Here is an 18,408-nt window from a genome sequence, read left to right on the forward strand (position 1 = left end):
GGCTGAGGCAGTAGGATCGCTTAAGCCGAGGAGTCTGAGGTTGCTGTGAGCTAAGCTGATGCCACGGCACTCACTCTAGCCTGGGCAACAAAGTGAGACTCTGTCTCAACAAAAAAAAAAAAAAAAAAAAAAAAAAAAAATTGTTGGAGTTAAAAACTCAATGGAAGAATTAAATCACAGATTAAATACAGCTCATTTGTAAACTAGAGGTTACGTCCAAGGAAATACCTATAATACAACACACAAAAAGAAAACAATGAGATGGAAATGAGAGGATAAGAGACAGGGAGGAAAGAATGAGAAAATCTAATACATGCCTACATGGAATTCCAGAAAAAATACACAGGAGAAACAGTATTTGAAGATAAATTGGCCTAGAACATTTTAGAACTGATAAGGCAAAAATCCACAAGCTTATTAAACAACAAGCTTATTAATAAAAAGAAAGTCACAGAAAATACACTGCAGTAAAAGCAGAGAACACCAAAGTCAAAGGGATGATCTCAAGAGCAACCAGAGACACAAGACAGATTTCCCATAAAGTAGCGACATCTACACTGATGACAACCTCCCCAAGAATAATTCAGAAGGCAGAAGCCAATGGGATAGTGTCTTTAAAAAGCTGAAAGAAAATAATCAATTAACTAGTTTTATGTGAAGTATTAATACAATTTTATCTTTCAAAAATGAAGGCCAAATAAAGACATTTCCAGATAAAAAACTAGAAACTTTTCCATCCACAGTCCTTCACTGTAGAAATCTCTAAGGGATAAAAAATAATCCCAGACGGAAGTTTTGAGATAGAAAACTGAAGATCAAAGAAACTGATAAAGATATGGGTAAATCTAAACAAACATTGTATGAAATAGTAATGTTCCATTTTGTCAAGGTTTTGTCATGGACAATAACAAAACACTGGAAAACAGCAGCATGTGAGTTCAGGGCTGGATGAAGGTTCAAAGATTCTAACATCCTTGCATTGTCAAAGTGTCCTTATATTGACTACCTGTAGACTTTCTGTACATATAATTTCAAGAATAGCCACTTAAAGACTAAAAATAGCACACAAATTCCAAACCCAACCACTGAGATTTTAATACAGTTTTACCGTAGGTCATTACAGAAATGAGTTCGACAAAAATAATGTCAAAGTGGTTGATGAAGGGCAGCAAAGTCAAATCTTAGTTCAAAGTTCTCAAGAGCAGTTTTAATATTTGTTGTGGGTGCTAGATCCCTCTGGGAATCAGACGAAAGCTCTTGATCTTCTTCCCCAGAAAAACACTCATATGTACTTGTACCAATTTTTATACAAATGCAATAGGCCTTTACCAGACTCCCTGGAAAACACAGACTCCAAGGCCTTGCCCAGCTTAAAAAGCTGAAGAGGATTAAGTTGGTGTGGGAAACAGTGAAGTCAGAAGTTCTCTCCGTCTTGGAGCTGACACCATGTAAGTAGGTGAGTGTGAAAGGAACAGCAGTGGCATGTCTGGGGGAGGGGGAACCTAGAGGTAAAGGGTCAGGAATGGAGAGTCATTCCTACAATTCACTCTTCCATTACAGTCATTCAGCAATTACACAACTATTGCAATATTTTGAACTGTGAAAAATAATGACCAGAAAATGATCCCTTGCTTTAAAGCACTTACACCCTAGTGGACAAACATGTCATGCAATGAAGACAGAAAACAGAAATTACAACACCCTTAGCTAACTACCCTGTGTTTTCAATACTCCCTTCCTGAAATGACTCAGTCAATAACCTGCAATGGTCATGGAGCCTGCAGAAAGGACCAGCCTGGTCCACTCAGAGCCCTTCTGCAGCTAGGCAGATGCACCCCTCCCAACCACCACCTGTAGCCTAAGGGTCTGAAACAAAGAAGATGGTTTCCAAAGGCTCCTAAATCTACCAGGAATCTAAAGAAGCAGCTTCTTGAAATCTAAGATTCCTGTCTCCATCCAAACATTGAAAATTATAGTGTCATGGTTTGAGTCCAAGAATCCGTATTGTAAAAGGATCCCAAGATGTTCCACGTGCAAGCACATACAATATAAAAACTATCATTCCTTATTTACAAAAAATTTAATTCATTTGGGGGTTGGTTTTATTCAGATTCGAACTGTGAACCAGAACACAGCAAAGAAAGTGTCGCCTACATATCATGAAAATATGCTCTGTGGTTAAAATCATTACAGAGCATGAGAAAAAAAGCCCATGATTCTTAGATACCACAGCAAGAACAGAAAAACACTTATGCTGGTACAGAGGGATTGCAAGAAAATTAAAAGGAATAGCACATAAAATATCTCCACATTATTGTTTGGGCAAATGAATATTTTCAGCAATTCGCACGGTAAGTCTATTTATTTTCAAAACACACACACACACATTTGACCTCACTGCCTCACAATCAGCTCAAGAAGTCAAAAGCTCATTTTTTCTTATTTTGGTGATGCCAACTTTTTTAGAGCCAGGTAGCCTAACCAACATCCACGGAGGTTTTCCTGGTCTTTGTGACTTCCATTTGCGCTACATACTTTGATTTTATTTATGACCATGTTTTTGGTTAATGTATGTAAAACCCTTGTGGTGCATATGAGAAAGAAGCAATCGGAATCCAAAGTAAGGAGAAAGATTCAAAAGACTTACCTTTCCCCCAAATCCTGATTATCCTTCCAAATTAATCAACTTTAAAATTTCTTTTTTACAAACAAGGTACAATTTCATTCTTAAAAGCTTATTTCCATTTTTGATTAAGCAAAACATGCATGTGTTGGATAAATATCTTCTCAGAAGGTCAAGACTGCATCACTGAGAGCTTACTGAAATTTAAATTAGCTATAATAATAGTTCTCAGGGGGAAAACTCCACATCCACTGAGGAAAAAAGGAATTATTAAGACAAACAAAGAGAATGCGTCTTCCATTTTATTACAGTGTACATTCCTTATTTGGTCCCAGGTGAACAAAGTGGTTACTTCACTGCTAGATAAATTAAGGTCCTCTTGATCTCACAGTTTTCTTTAGCGATATAATCAATTTACTAGATACTGTGGAATCCCAAATCTCAAAGAAGGAAAACAGGCTTGGTGGTTTCAAGGTTTGAGAGTTGAGTGGGTTTCTCTCTCTCTCTCTCTCTCTCAGAATGGAAGAAGATACAGACATTTTATAGAATACTGTAATCACTTAACACTTGGGTAGAGCATTTTATCAACTACAGACTGCTTTGACATGATAATGCGATTTAATTCTTATCATCATCCCCACTTTACTGATGAGAAAGTTCAAGAGAGACAGTTACTTTACAAGTCACATAGATTTATGTACAAGGGAAGAGTGGCTTCTAGCTCTAAGTCTAGGGATTGGAGTTAGAAGGCACTTCACAACTCTGCCCTCTAATCTCCACCTTCCCCCAACCCTAGTATAAACTTCAGTCCCCAAACAGACTATGACTTTGATTACCTAAAGCAGAGGTTAGCAAACCACAATCTACAGGCCAAAACCAGCCCCCTGCCTGTGTCTGTGGAACCCACAAGTTAGGAACAGTTCTTATATATTTAAGCGACTGAAAAAAACAAAAACAAAAAAGGAGTATTTCATGATACATAAAAATAAAATGAAGTTCTAATTTTATTGCCCATAAACAGTTTCACTGGAACATGGCGCTCATTCATCCAGGAATTGTCTATGGCTGCTTTGGCACCACAACAACAGGACTGAGTAGCTTCAACAGAGACCACATGACCCACAAAGCCTAAAGTATTTATTCTCTGGCCCTTTACATAAGAGATGTGATGTAAAGGATGGTTGGTCTCATGAAAGCTATAAAGTTCTAATCTATGCTGAATTAAAAAATCTGTTTTCCCCAAATCCTAGTTGCTAGAAATGCAGGGCACAAGATTCTCTTTCAGGTAATAGCTCTTCGAATTTTGGAAGGCTGACGCTCCACCCATCTTTTCTAGGATCTGTTCCCTTATTTTTGATTCACAAAACGTAGTTTCAATAGCCATTTAAACATTTACTAAGGACCTATTACCATACACCAGACTCCATGCTAAGTGTCGGACATACTTCCTTTTAGGTGAGAAAACAAAGGCTTAGCAATTAGGTAACTCACCCGAGTTCACGTTCAGGTAGCTACTGCAGACCTGGCCTCCTACCATACCGTGGTTAGTTCAAAGAAGCAAGACTTAGCAGTTCCTTGTCAATACATCCCTCTAGATTTGGGGAGCCTGAGGCCAAACGTGAAACTTTTATTTCAAGTTAGGCATAACTGGACAAAACAAGGCCCCTGACCTGAGCACAAAAGCACCTCAGTGTTCTTCCCAACCTTGTCAGACCGTAGTGGCTATTTACACCTGCATATCATTTCTGCCCCAAAATACTGCCTTGGTGAAAACACTACAGCTCTGAATCTTTAGAAACAAAACCAGGCCTCAGGGAGGCATTTTAGGTCAGTTACCATATAATAATAATAATCACTTACTGAATGCTTGCTATGGGAATTGCAAGGTATCCTTTACATATTTCTCATTTAAACTTCCCAGTTCTGAGGGAAGCATTGATCCTTATTTCACAGATGAGAAAACTGAGCTTTCAAGGCTAAGGTGACAGAGTTGGAATTCAACAACTAGGTTGACTGACTCCAAATCCAGACTCTCAACTATTATGCAAAACTTTCAAATGTCAACTTTTAATTACAATATAGTCAGTGTTGTAAGTAAAGGAGAAGTTAGAAAACTCACCCTGAAACATACTGATCACTACATGTTTACCACACATATTTACATTTATTATAACTATGCTTCTATTATACTTTTTCAAAACTAAAATAAAAGCCATAATCAACAGTTCAATTATGAAGGTGTATCATTTCTTCACAATGTACTTATCTCCTCCCCAACAGAAGCTCTTTGAGAACATTAACCATTCTCATATTTCCATATCTCCCCATGGAACCTTCGCATGGCAGGGGCATTTAATAAACATGCTATATGAACACACACTTAGCATAAAATGTTACTTATAAATGACTTGTACCAGGAAAAGTGAGTAGAAAACCTGAAAACATAGAATAAACACAGAAAGAACTAAATTTAATTCATAAGTGCACCAGTGGTAAATGTGGTCTTCAGAATCATTTTTATACACATAGGATACAACTTACGTATAAGGTGCTACTCTCGTCCAAACACTGATGGAACTGATTACGTATTTATGATCACAAAAACAAATGCAAAGGTGGATACTCAAGACAGTTATTAAAGAACGATCTAATGTAGAAACTAAAACCCCTGATGCCCTTGTGCTCTGTACTTTCCCACTGACAGCTGGGACGACCTCATGCATCCTAGCCTCTACTTCTGGGCCTTCCCACACACACCACTTTTCCTCTAGAAGGGAAGCTCCTTGAGAACAGGGAGATTTTTTTTCCTTTTACATCCCAGAATGACCTAAGATAGCATCTTGAATACAGTAGGGCACAGCTAATGTGTGAAATGTTGAAAAGAATGGAACAATTTCAGTGCCAGCTAAGGTCCGGTGACCACATACAATGTAAGGAAGGAGAAGCCAAAATCTTACCATTAGTTCTACAAAAGGCAGCCTCCTGAGAACTTTTGCAAACACTCACTTTTCAAAAGCAACAAAAAGTTGCTACCAGACTATCATGGTTGGCAACAAAGCTCCATTCTATGCCAACAGCAATAATACACCCAGAAGAAAAGACAACTCCAAAGGATCACCCAGGGCAGTGGGGCTCTACTTGTTACAGATGCTTACTTATTACTAAGTCCCTAACCACTCAGGTCCCTAAACACATCATAAAGGTGAGTCTACAGAGTATCCACAAGTTTTATGTCTCTTATGAAAATGTACTTATAAACATACGTGAAACAGGAGAATCGTTTCTCCAAAAGAACAGAAAGCCTTCCAAACTTCTGTACTCCCAGGAAGTCAACTTTTACGTCAAGAAGTTTCATGGAGACATACAAAATATGCCTAAAGATCCAAATTGATAACTCTCAAACTTGAAGTTGGAGCTGGCAAATCCAACGCCCTTACAGTGCTGGTTATACACTTTCTTATTTGCAACGCTGCGGCGCAAATGAATGACGGTGTATCAGCGTTAAATTTAAATTTCCTGGCTCTGGCCACAATGCTAACCTAATTAAAGCATGTGGTCAACGTTTAGCATTTTCAGTGCGATATTTTGCATCGCTTTGGCTAACAGCAGAGTTGAGAGCCAGTTGCACCGGTCCCCTCGTCCCGCCTCTCATCCCACCACAGGCAAAACCCTCTCCCAACGCCTTATTAAATGGTCAGGAAAAACACCTCCCCCCGCACCGCCCACAGTCCCCGCAGAGCGGTAACGGGGGCTTCGCTCCCACCACCCACGCCGAGAGCACTCTGAGCTCCGTCCGAGCAAGTCACTTGTGTCAGCGCTACTTCCCCGCGGCCGGGACCACCCCCGCCCGACAACTCCGAGGCCCCCGGCCGCGGCCCCCGAGCAGCGAGGCTCGGCCCCGCGCACATTTCCCGTCCAGCAAACAGCGCTGCGGGGGGAGGGGCGCGGCGGGCGCCGGCGGCGGGGCCGGGCCGTCGGGCTGGACGCGGCGGGGCCGGGCAGGGACGGCGCGGGGGCAGCCCTGGGGCCGGGGGGAGGGGAGGTACCTCGTACAGCTCCTCGGAAGCCATGGTGGGCGGCGGAGTTGCGGGCGGGAGGGGCAGGGTCGGGGCGGGCGCGGGCGCTGGGCGGCCGACACTTTGTTTCAGTTGGGTCCTGCGTGGCCTGCGCTTCCTGCTCCCGCTGCCGGCGCCGGGCGCGGTGCGCGGACGAGCCTCTCACACTCCGCGGCCAGTGCGGGCCGGCGGCGGCGGCGGCAGCGGCGGCGGCGGCGGGGTTGTGCGCAGGAGCAGCTGCGCAACGCGCCCTCGCGCCCCGCTCACTGCCCGGAGGGCCGGCTCGGGCTTCGGCTCATCGCGCCCGGCGCGGGCCGGGCGGGCTGGGCGGGCGGCGCGGCTGAGTCCGCGGCTCCCCTCTCCGGTGTAGTGCAAAAAGCTTCCTACTTGCGACCGAAAAACCTGCCCCGGCTACTGAGCATGCCCAGTGCGGCCGCCCGGCCCGGCGGAGCCGCGCTCCCGCGCTCCGGGTTTTCGGGCCGCCCGCGCGGGAGGGCCGGGGAGGCGGCAGGGCGGGGCGGCCGAGGGGAGCAACGGGCTGCGCTCCGGGCCGAGGCGGGCGGCCGGCGGGCGGCCCCGGCTAGCCAGCAGGAAGGGGAGGAGCAGCGGGGCTGGGGGCGGGGCTGGTGGGGTGTGGGCGGGGCGACGGGCCGGGGGCGGGGCTCTGACTTCTCCAAGTCCTGCTCGCGGGGTCGGGCCCCGCCGGGGCACCGCCCACTGGCCCGCCTAGACGTGGGCGCTCGCCGGCCCTGAGCTGAACGAGCTGGACCCGGGCCTCGAGGAACGCGGCGGCGGGCGGCGGTGCCCACTGAAGCAGGCATCGGCGGGCCCGAAACTGGGCGGGGAGCTCGCAGGCGGGCCGGCCCATGTCTGGAGCTCATCGCCCCGACGAGCGGCCGCGCCGCCTCACACGTCCCGCCTCAGTACAGCGCAGAGCGGCCGCCCGCGCCCGCCCGTCCGGCCGGGCCAGCCCGCAGAGGCCGGCGGCATGGCCAGGTGGAGCCCCCTCCCTACCACGTGCCCGACTCCCCCGCGGCCGCCGCCAAGACCCGGAGCCCGGACCGCGCGCCCCGCGGGGTGGCCCGGCGCGCTCGGGCGGGCGCGCTCGCTCCGCGGCAGGCCGCGGTGGGGGCCGGGGGCGGGCGTCGGCGCGGCAGAGGGCGGCGCGAGGGCGCGGCTGCCTCGCTCGGCCCGCAGCTTCCCCCGCTCCAGGCCTCCGGGTTCCTCTTGGAGCGCCCACCTCTTCCGAAGCGGAGCTGGGGGTGCTGGAATCTGGACTCCGGGAGGTCTGGGTTCTAATGGAACGGAGCTGTCAATGTGGTTCTGGGGGAACGGTGTGGACTGCGCGACAGGCCCCCACGCTCGGAGCAGCGGCGGGCTGGCCCTGCCGCCACTTCGCAGGGAGACGGGCAAAGTGGCCTGGCCCGCACGGTTTGCTGCCGGGCACCGGACTTTCGCCATGGGCACGCAAAGAAGGGGCTTTCTGGCCCCGCTCCCCCAAACAGTGGCGACTCCAAACCCTCCTGCCGCACACAGCGGAACTTCTCCACGGGGCACTGCAGAGCCATTTTCACTTTCTCCCCCAGGCCCTACATCGGGAAGCCTTCACCAGTTCCTACATTTCTCCCAATGCATCCTCTCTGATCGCCCCATTTCTTGCTGCTCTGTCTAGCCCTAGTTCCTAACTGACCTCCCAGCCACCAGGCTCCTCCCACCAGTTTTCTTCCTAAAACCCTGTTCGTCTGTGCACCGAACGGTATTTTAACAACCACAGGGCTTTGCACAGACCCCGCCGAGTTTCCTGCCCTCCCCATGCCCAGGAACAAGCACAACACTGGCCCTTGAGACACTGGGTCTAATCGCCATTCTCTTCACGCAGGTGCTTCTACCTGCGATCCCTCCTTATGAGCCTAAAACTCTCAGCTCTGGCGTCATCTCAAAAGCATAGCCTGACTTCCAGGGCAAAATTAGTTACTCCCTTTCCGGGGGCTCCCGAAGCACTCACGCTTCAATCAGACCTCATCTTCAAAGTTGACTCTCTGGCCCCTAGCACTATTCTCTACCTAAAAATGAAGTGTTACTCAACGAATGGGAATTTCACTGTCCACAAGAAAGCCCGATACCTACATATCCAATTCCCATTATCAAATGCCTGGACAAGAATCCCGAAAGTCTCCACCTCATCTACCTGTCAAGGCGCCTCAAGCTCTGCCTCTTTTTCCCAGATGGCCCAGCCAAATCCCATCTCCTCCTCCAAATGGCGCCCCTTTCCTCTCACTTAGCATTTCCATCATTCTCTATTTGATTATTGTCTTCTCTCCAGGCATACCAATTCATCCACATAAGTTGTAAGTTCCTTGAAGGCAAGGACCAGGGCTTTATATATTTGCAAAGTCCCAAAGCAATTGGCGCGCACTACAGCAAGTACTCAAATACTTGAAGGTGATGGTTAAAAATCACACAAGCAAAATAAACTATAAAAAAGGAAAAAGGGATCCTCGATAGAAATGAACAGATACATCTCACATATAAACCTATATACACCAATAGTCGAATACAGATATAAACATTTCTTCTTTTTCCCCATGACCATCACCCTAATTATTTCCACCTTCAGAACAGAACTTGTTCTGCTTTGTGCTTAGTGATACTGTAATGTTAAATATATTGTCTCTAAAGGGTCTCCAGTACCACCAGTTGCCAAGGAGAGAGGGGAAGAAAGGGTAGAAAAACATCCACAACAACCATATTTAGACATTGAGCTAGTATATTAGAGATATATGTACATATATATGTATGTGTATATACATACACTCATAGAGTAAGGTGATTCTTCCCATTATGGAAACAAAAGGGGAAAGAATTACAGTCTTAAAAAAGTAACTAAAAAATGTCAATTTACATAGACCTTTAATCCCGATAATCTGGATTATTTGTGCTGCTATGGTTAGTCAACAACATTAAAAAAATAACCACAGGTAGTCTCTGTAACAAAGCAAGAGCAAGCCATTTTCCAAAAATCTGCTCCAACTACCGCCCTTTCCAACAATTAGTTGGTTTCCACCAGCAGAGGAGACGGGAACTAAAGTACCCAACCAGTGACTGAGGAGTCAAGCAAGTTTTCAATTGTCAATTTTTTTCATCTCCTCTGCCCTCCATCCAAAACACCCACTGGTTTATTGAGTGCCATTTTGCTTATATACATTGTTCTAACCTCATTAGTTCACTTTGCCTTACTTTCAAGCAAACTTGCTTTCCTCCCTCACTTTTTTTTAATATAAACATTTTATCAGTTTTCACAGCAGAAGTAAATATGTACGAGATCATTTAATGGCTTTGAATTTATTCCACCTTTTGTGAAATAGTGAAGTTTTGCAGTAGTTTCCAAGACCACGTGTGTGGGGGCTGTGAAAGTACTTTCTCAGTGGATTGAGAATAAAAGTGAAATTACATCCCCTAAACACGTCAGGAAGATTGTACCAAAAATACATACAGCACAATAGTACATACTAGTAAGATACATAAATTTTAAAACATTATAGAAGTGATCAACAAGAGAGATAGTGTAAAATGGTGCACGTGATAAAAATGGAGAGAGGGTGCATGTGATAAAAATACATGTCTACCGGTAATAAACTTCAATTCTTACCTGACCTGAGCCAGCTAGTGGAGATGAACATAACCCAGTTTACTCCTTTTCCAGCTCCTGTACACCCAAACCACTGAGAATCCACAGCCAGAACCACCCAAGAGTGGACTCTTCAGATCAGGAATCGCAGCCATTTCCCATCTCCGAAGAACAATGACTGAAATCTTAAATTTGAGGTCCTCCCCTTTTCCCTCTCAGCAGCCAAACCCGTCCCATCTTCCATTCTCCCAAGAATCTGCATTTCATCTACATTTGAATCCCAAGGCTCCCAAGAGGAGAGGGGGATGGGACTGGAAAAACAAAAGAAGCCAAAATCAAGCTACCACCACTCTCAGAGCCAAAGGCGCTTTAACGTTGAATGGCTGTGAAAAACTGCTGATAATCACCCCTTCAACAGTTTTGTACTCCAAAAGCATAATCTGTCTTGGCTACCTCCTTTAAAGCCCGAAATTTATTTGTGTTTTCTATGAAGAAGCGACCCAAGTTTGTTTGTTTAAACGCACTGTGGCTAAAGGGAAACTCAATACCAGCCTTGTTATAGAGCACCCACCCTATAAGGCTTGGTGGAATTCCCGTCTTAATCACCTACTCAAAAGAAAGTAAGAACATTTTAAACCTGAGAAGCAAAAGACAGGAGCATAGAGAACGAGCCATAAGATGAATTCAGATTCTGGGGGCCTTGTCTGAACTGGAGCCAACCAGTTCTTCCTTCCCTGAAAGCTTAAATTAGATACCAGTATCCTTTTCTTTTGTGGCCAACCAATAACGTCTGATTCCTGGTTTCAGTCGCTGCTTCCTTCCCTGGCCAAATAGTTAGTTTTCCCATTTCAACTGGTAGCCTGTCCCCCGCCTCCCTCTGCCTGGGTCCCAGGTAGGTATCATCTCTCTCTTTCCTATGGACACCAGGGGCCGGCTCCCGCACTACTGCTTCTTGGCCAGATACCACCATTTATTAATCTCTTTGCCCTAGCAATGTCAAGTCTGTAGACCTCTTAACATTTGATTGCACAATTTCCTCTTAGGCTGAGGTACCACCACTGCCCAAAGCTCATCAATTTACAATTAAGGATTATTTTCTTTCTCAACTAGATTTAGGGTTCACCTGTGGTTCCTTTTTCTATTTAGCTAGTGGTGGTCCTACCAAAAGAATCCTTGGTGTTATGTATTTGTTGAACCTTCTTTTGATTGAAGTAATTGATGAAGGGCAAGGAAGTTTATTGATAATTTTGTACCTTACCCCAATTCTAGAAAGAGAAAAGACCAAAAGTGATAAAGAGTAAATAGCCGCAAGGTATTCCCAAGACTGTTTGGTTAACTTTATGCCAGGGCAGTAACCAACTCATTTTGGATCTTGGAAAAAACAGCAACTTTCCCTTGAATTATTGTGATGATTAATTATATTTGTCACTCAAGCAAGACTATCCCAATAACCTCTTTACCTTTTGACCCTTGAGAGAGAAAGAGGGAGAGAAAGAGAGAGAGCGCTAGGAAGGAAATGAGTATGGACATTTTGGCTGGTAAAGAAAACATTAATAGGAACATCAGGCCCACCAATAGCAGGGGTACCCAGCACCAGAGCAGGTGGGCGTTGACTCTAAAGGAAAGAGTAAATGAGTTTGAAAGTAAACTGGGGACCAGACAAACATGCGGAAGCGTTTAGTGGGGCTTGATTTTTTTCAATCACTATGACTATCTCAAAGGGTAGAACCCAGACCAGTAGCAACAGCGTCACCTTGGAACTTAGAAGTGCAAATTCTCTACCCACCCACCTACTGGAACCCAGTAGTTTGACAAGTGTTCTACATTATTCTGATGCATGCTAACATTTGAGAAACACTAGTTTAGAGCAGTATATTTATTTATATGTGTGTATATATATATTTTATCAAGTTATAAGTTTCAAACCATTAGTGGATCATTAAATCATTTAAGTAGATCTTGACTAGCATTTTTAAAGTAAGACAGAATGGAATGGACTTGGAAAAAGTATCAATCACAGTGCATCTGTCACTTCACTAAGGACGACCATTGTATAGCAAAAATTTTTTCCCATTATACATATACACAAATATTTATGCATGTATATACACACATACATACACATATATTATTGTGCACTAAATTATAATGTAAAATGTGTTTCTTATGTTTTGAGCTAGGTCAAAAATGTTGAAAGCCAATGTTTAGGAAAATGTATAGTAAACTCTTATAAAGTTGGATTATTATATATAAATGATATTGCCGGGCCAGGCATGGTGGCTCACACCTGTAATCCTAGCATTCTGGGAGGCCAAGGTAGGAGAATAGCTTGAGATCAGGAGTTTGAGATCAGCCTTAGCAAGAGTGAGAGTCTGTCTCTACCAAAAATAGAAAAAATTAGCCGGGTATAGTGTCGTGTCTGTAGTCCCAGCTATTTGGGAGGCTGAGGCAGAAGGATTGCTTATGCCCAGGAGTTTGAGGTTGCAGTGAGCTATGATGACACCACTGTACTCTAGCCGGGACAACAGAGTGAGACTGTGTCAAAAAAAAAAAAGAAAAAAATGATATTGCTGAAGTGCTCTGAAACCATTTTCTTAAATGGTTTCATGATCTCTTTTTTGTAGTACACATCACCTCTCCATAAATACTACAAAGGTTTTCAGACAGGGTGCCTTTCTGAATCACACATATCCTAGAGTGATATATTTTGAGCTAATCAGAATTTATAGTACATATTTTAGATCTTTTTTCCCCCAAAGGAATGTGGAAGAATTTCCACAGAATATTCCTAACAGACTGAACAAAATTAATAAAGTTTAATTTCATCAACAGCAACATTTAAAAACACACACACACACACAAACAAGAAGCATTTAGCCTGCTCCAGGAACTATTCTAAGCACTTTACAAATATTAAGCTCTTTAATTCAACAAGCACCTAATAAAAATCATAGCTAACATTTGCAAAGAACCCTAAGTAAGCACATTCATCCACAAATCACCTTTTGGAATAGGCGCTATTATTGACCCCCTTCCTAGTGAGTGGGGAAACTAAAATTCATAGCCAGGTCTGGGTAACTGTAGTGCCTGTGCTTTGAATCATTAAGTCATTCATTCATTCAATAAATATTTATTGACCACTTACTGTGTGCCAGGCCCTTTGCCTAATCAATGTATGTACAATCATCCCTGCTCCAGGCAGCTAACAATCCATTGGGATAGATAAACATTAAATTGTCAGGGGGGAAAGTCTTAATTACCAATCAAGGAAAATGGCAGGAACCTGTGAGCCCAGACCACCTGGAGATGAGTCTGGTTGTTGCTTCTCCAAAGCCAGTGCCCAGCACCCCCTGGCCACATTGGACATGCTTGGGCATCTGCAGAGCAGAATCATTGAAAAATTATTTTCAAATAATTTGATATCTCAAAAAAAAAGCATATAAGTAGCCATCATGTGGCAAGTCAACATTTTGACTCTCATACAATTGCTTTACAGTTTAACATTTAAAAAAATGAAACATTAGACATTTAAAAAGGTATAAAGAATGACTGAACAAAGGCCTGTGTACTCACTCCCTAGCTTAAGAAGAAGATTTCCATATTCAGGCCAATACTTGGCAGGCTTTTGAATAATTTATAGAAGGTAGGGAGTATACCATATTCTGTTCAGAATTTAGGGCTTATTTAGTTGTTAATGTTTTTCATAAACTTTTTCCTATTTTAACAGATTTAGATTTACAGAAAAATTACAAAGATAGTACAGAGAGTTTCTGTATACCCTGCACCCAGTTTCCCCTATTATTCACAGCTTTTATTAGTCTGGTACATGTGGTACAATATTGATACATTAGCATTACCCAAAATCCATACTTTATGCAGATTTCCTTAGTTTTTACCTAATTTTTTTTTTTTTTCCTGTATAAGGGTCCCATTCAGGACACCACATCACATCTAGTTCTCCTATCTCCCTAGTCTCTTTTGGCTATGACAGTTGCTCAGCCTTTTCTTGTTTTTGATGACCTTGATAGTTTTGAAGAGTACTAGTCAGTTATTATGCAGAATGTTTGCAGAATACCCACAACTGGAATTCGTTTGATGTTTGTCTCATGATTAAACTGGGGTTTTGTGTTTAGGGGAGCAAGACCACAGAGGTAAAGTGCTATTCTCATCACATCCTATCAAAGGTGTATACTGACAACTTGACTTATCACTGTTGACGTTGACCTTGATCACCTGGCTAAGATAGTGCTTGTCAAGTTTCTGCACTGCAAACGTACTTTCCTACACCCGCCGCCCCACCCCTTCCCACACTGTATGTACTCTTTGGAAGGGAGTCAGTCTGGGCAGCCCACACTTAAGTGAGGACCTGTGCTTCCTTCCCCTCCTTGAGAGCAGAGTATCCAAATACAAAAAGTATTTGGAATTCTTCTGCATAGGAGATTTGTCTCTTCTCCTCCACTTACCAGTTTATTAATCACTTATTTATACCAGTATAGACTCAAGAATTTTTATTTTATAATTTGGATTATAATCCACACGTTATTTGTGTCTTATTGCTCAGATTGTTTCAGCTTTGACCACTGAAAGTTCTTTCAGTTGGCTCTTGTGCCCCTGTGACATACTCCTACCATTAGGGAGTATATATTTTGAGCCCTTTCTTACTTTCTGATACTATAAGATGCTCCAGGCTCATCTTGTATATTTTCTGCTCCAGTCCTAGAATCAGCCATTTTTCCAAGGAATTCTGGTTCCTTTTATTGAAAAATCATATTAGAAAGCAAGACCTGGGTACTAGGTGTGGTCATTGCTACTAGGGCTCTTTTAGTTTTTGATTAGGTCATCCCTAAATAAGTGAGCCAAAATCTGAAGAAGGAGCTAGGGGAAAAGGGTGGTGGAGATAGTCCCAGGCTGGGGAAAGAGCTTATACAGAGGCCTAGATGCGGAAGGAGCTCAACACCTTTGAGACTCTGAAGGAAGCTGGTGAGACTGGAATGCAGAGAAAGGAAGGAGATACAAGATGGGAGGAAGAAGCAGGCGGGTCTGGTAGGTTATGACCATGTCATGGGTCTCTTAAGTAATAATCTGATCTGGATTTTTAAAAAGCTTGGCTTTATGAAGAACAAGTGGTTGGAACAGAGCAATTAGGGAATTATTGCACTATTGCATTAAATCTGATACATTTTTGTTTTGTTTAGATATCAAATTATTTCAAAATAAAATTTTGGTAATCCTGCTTTGCATGCCTCTAGAATGAAGGACACTGCATTTAGGACCTCCAATGCAGCATTGAATAAAGTGGACATCTTGTCTTGATTTTATTACAAAGGGAAAGCTTTCACCATGAGGAACAATATTTTTTTTTTGCCAAAGGAAATTTATGGACATCTTTAATCAGATTAAGGTGACTCCTTTCTTGCCAGAGTTTTCTAAATATTTTTTATTAAATCACGAATGGATATTGAATATTATCATTTGGTAAAATAATCATATGATTTTATTTCTTCATTTTGTAAACATGTTGACGTATTATTTTTAATTTTAAACCAAATTTCTTTTTCTGGAAAAAGCCAAATAAAATTCTGATACGTTATCATTTTTTTACATGTGTTACTTCTGCTTGAATGCATTATCATTTTTATAAATTAGTAGATTTGGTATGCTGATGTGTTTAAGATTTTGAATATATGCTTCTGAGGAAGATTGGCCTGAAATTTTCCTTTCTTATCAGGTTTTAATATCAAGGTTATGTAGATCTCATAAAAGAAGTTGTCATGTCCTTCCTCTTTTCCAATTTGTTGTTTGTATATGAAACCCATTATTTCTTCCTTAAATATCTGTATGCATTTGCTTGAAAAGCCACCTGGTCCTGAAGCATTCCTGTTGGAAGGTTTTAAATTATATATTCAAATTCTTTTTTTTTTTTTTTTTTTTTTGAGACAGAGTCATTCTCCATTGCCTGGGCTAGAGTGCAGGGCCATCATCACAGCTCACTGAAACCTCAAACTCCCGGGCTCCAGTGATCCTCCTGCCTCAGCCTCCCAAGTAGCTGGGAGTATGGGTACATACCACCATGCCTGGCTAATTGTTCTATTTTTTGTAGAGACAGGGTCTCACTATGTTGCTCAGGCGGGTCTTGAACTCTTGGCCTCAAGTGATCCTCCGGAGTCAGCCTCCCAAAGTGCTAGGAGGCATGAGCCACTGTGCCTAGCCCAAATTTTTTTAATAAAGGTATATTTAGGTATTCTATTTCTTCTGTGTCAATTTGTCCATTTCATCTAAATTTTCAAAATTAATAATATAAAATTGTTCACAAAATTTTATATTTGTAGGATCTGTAGTAATGTCTCATATTTCATTCTTGAAAGTATGTGTGATCAAGATATGATACTTGAAAATATGTATAATTCTTCACTCTTAAAAGTAGGTTTGGTTACTTTATCAGTCTTGCCAGGGGTGTGTTAATTTATTAGTCTTTTGAAAATACCAACTTTCGACTTTTCTGATTCTTTGTATTATGTGTCTATTTTATTTCATTATGCTTCTACCATTATTATTTCCTTTGTTTTATGAGTTTTATTTGTTATTCTTTTTCTAATTTCTTAAGATAACTTTGTTCATTGACCTTTACTCTTTCTTCTTTTCAAATGCATGCATTTAAGCCCATATGCCTTATTATTTTGTATTTTCATTCCTATTTAGTTCAAAATATGTGCTTATTTCCATTGTGGTTTCTTCTTCAAGCCATGAGTTACTAGAAATATATTTCTTCATTTCAAAATATAGTAATTTTATAGTTATTTTTTTATCTGATTTCTGGCTTAATGACATTGTGGTCAAAGAACGTAATCTGTAGAATTTCAGTCCTTTGAAATTTGTTAAGACAATGTCACAAATACACGCAAGTTTTACAAATATTTTATGTGGTAATTCAAAAGACTGTATTTTTTTTTCAGTTGTTATGTGCAGTATTCTCTCTCTCTCTTGCTATCTCACCCACATTCAATTTTACTGTTTATGTTATTCAAATCCTCTATTGGTTACTGGGACAGGTGTGTTAAAATCTTTCAGTATGATTGTGAATTTGTCTGTGTCTTTTCAGTTTATTTTGTTTTTGCTTTATATATTTTTAAGCTATGTTATTAGGTACATGCAAGTTTAAAACTGTTATATCAACCTGGGAAAGTAAGCATTCTATCATTATAGAGGCAACAATAATTTTCTTACTTTAAATCTATTTTGATATTAAGATACCTACAATTAGATTTCTTTTGATTTGTGTTTGTGTGATAGATAAATCTTTCTCTAAGTGTGTATTTTTAACCCTTCTGGGTCTTTAAGTTTTACATATGTCTCTTACAGTTAGAAATTTTATTTTTTAATTCAGTCTGATAATCTTTGTCTTTTAATTGGGGCCTTTAGTCCACTTACATTTAAGGTAATTACTGATATGTATAGTTTTGATTATACCACATTATTCAGTATTTTGAATTCATCGTATCTTCATTGATTTGTTTCATGCTAAGAACTTTTACTTATTTTTTTATTTTTTGGCCTCCAGCTTTACATGAATAATCAAGAACTTTTAAAAAAATTATTCCATTTTTTTCTCATTACCTTGAAAGTCACATATTCTTTTACAATATATATAGTTGTAACCTAGAAATTAAGTGTGACTGTCTCTTAACTAAGTGTAACATCAATACTTTTATCCTTTTTCTGGACAACATGAGAATCTTAGAACACTTTAGACCATTTATTCTAGGTCCTACTGACCAATATCCCAGCACCATTTATTCCATATCCCATCCTTATTGTTATTTTGTATTTTAATTCTTCATTTTAAATGCCCAAAATCATTGTAATTATTGCTTTATGCAGTCAATATTTCTTTAGATTCACAGACATATTTACATATTATATTGTCCATCATCTTTTACTGTATCTCCAAGTCTGGAATCATTTTCCTTCTGCTTGAAGATCAACTAATATTTGCTTTAGTATAGGTTGCTGATGATGAATTATCTAATTTTTGTTTGTTTGAAAAGGTCTTATTTCACCTTTTTATGGAAGGCTATATCACTTGGTATAGAACTGCAGGTTGG

General features: G+C 41.8%; 1 protein-coding gene across 4 annotated transcripts in view; it reads right to left on the reverse strand.

Annotated features, from left to right (window-relative positions):
* Window positions 1-7,073, reverse strand: part of CDYL (chromodomain Y like) — a 178,753-nt gene extending 171,680 nt beyond the window's left edge. For 3 of the 4 annotated variants that reach the window (XM_069493755.1, XM_069493754.1, XM_069493752.1), the window contains exon 1: window positions 6,670-7,073. Coding sequence is in view for 3 of the 4 variants with exons in the window: in XM_069493754.1 (XP_069349855.1) it covers window positions 6,670-6,693 (24 nt within the window). In the remaining variant the exon portion in view is untranslated. The remainder of the gene's footprint in view (window positions 1-6,669) is intronic. The other variant, XM_069493753.1, reaches the window with a different exon arrangement.
* Window positions 7,074-18,408: the final 11,335 nt, after the last annotated feature.

The sequence above is a fragment of the Eulemur rufifrons genome, chromosome 18 (genome assembly GCF_041146395.1).
Source record: "Eulemur rufifrons isolate Redbay chromosome 18, OSU_ERuf_1, whole genome shotgun sequence".
Classification (NCBI taxonomy): Eukaryota; Metazoa; Chordata; class Mammalia; order Primates; family Lemuridae; genus Eulemur; species Eulemur rufifrons.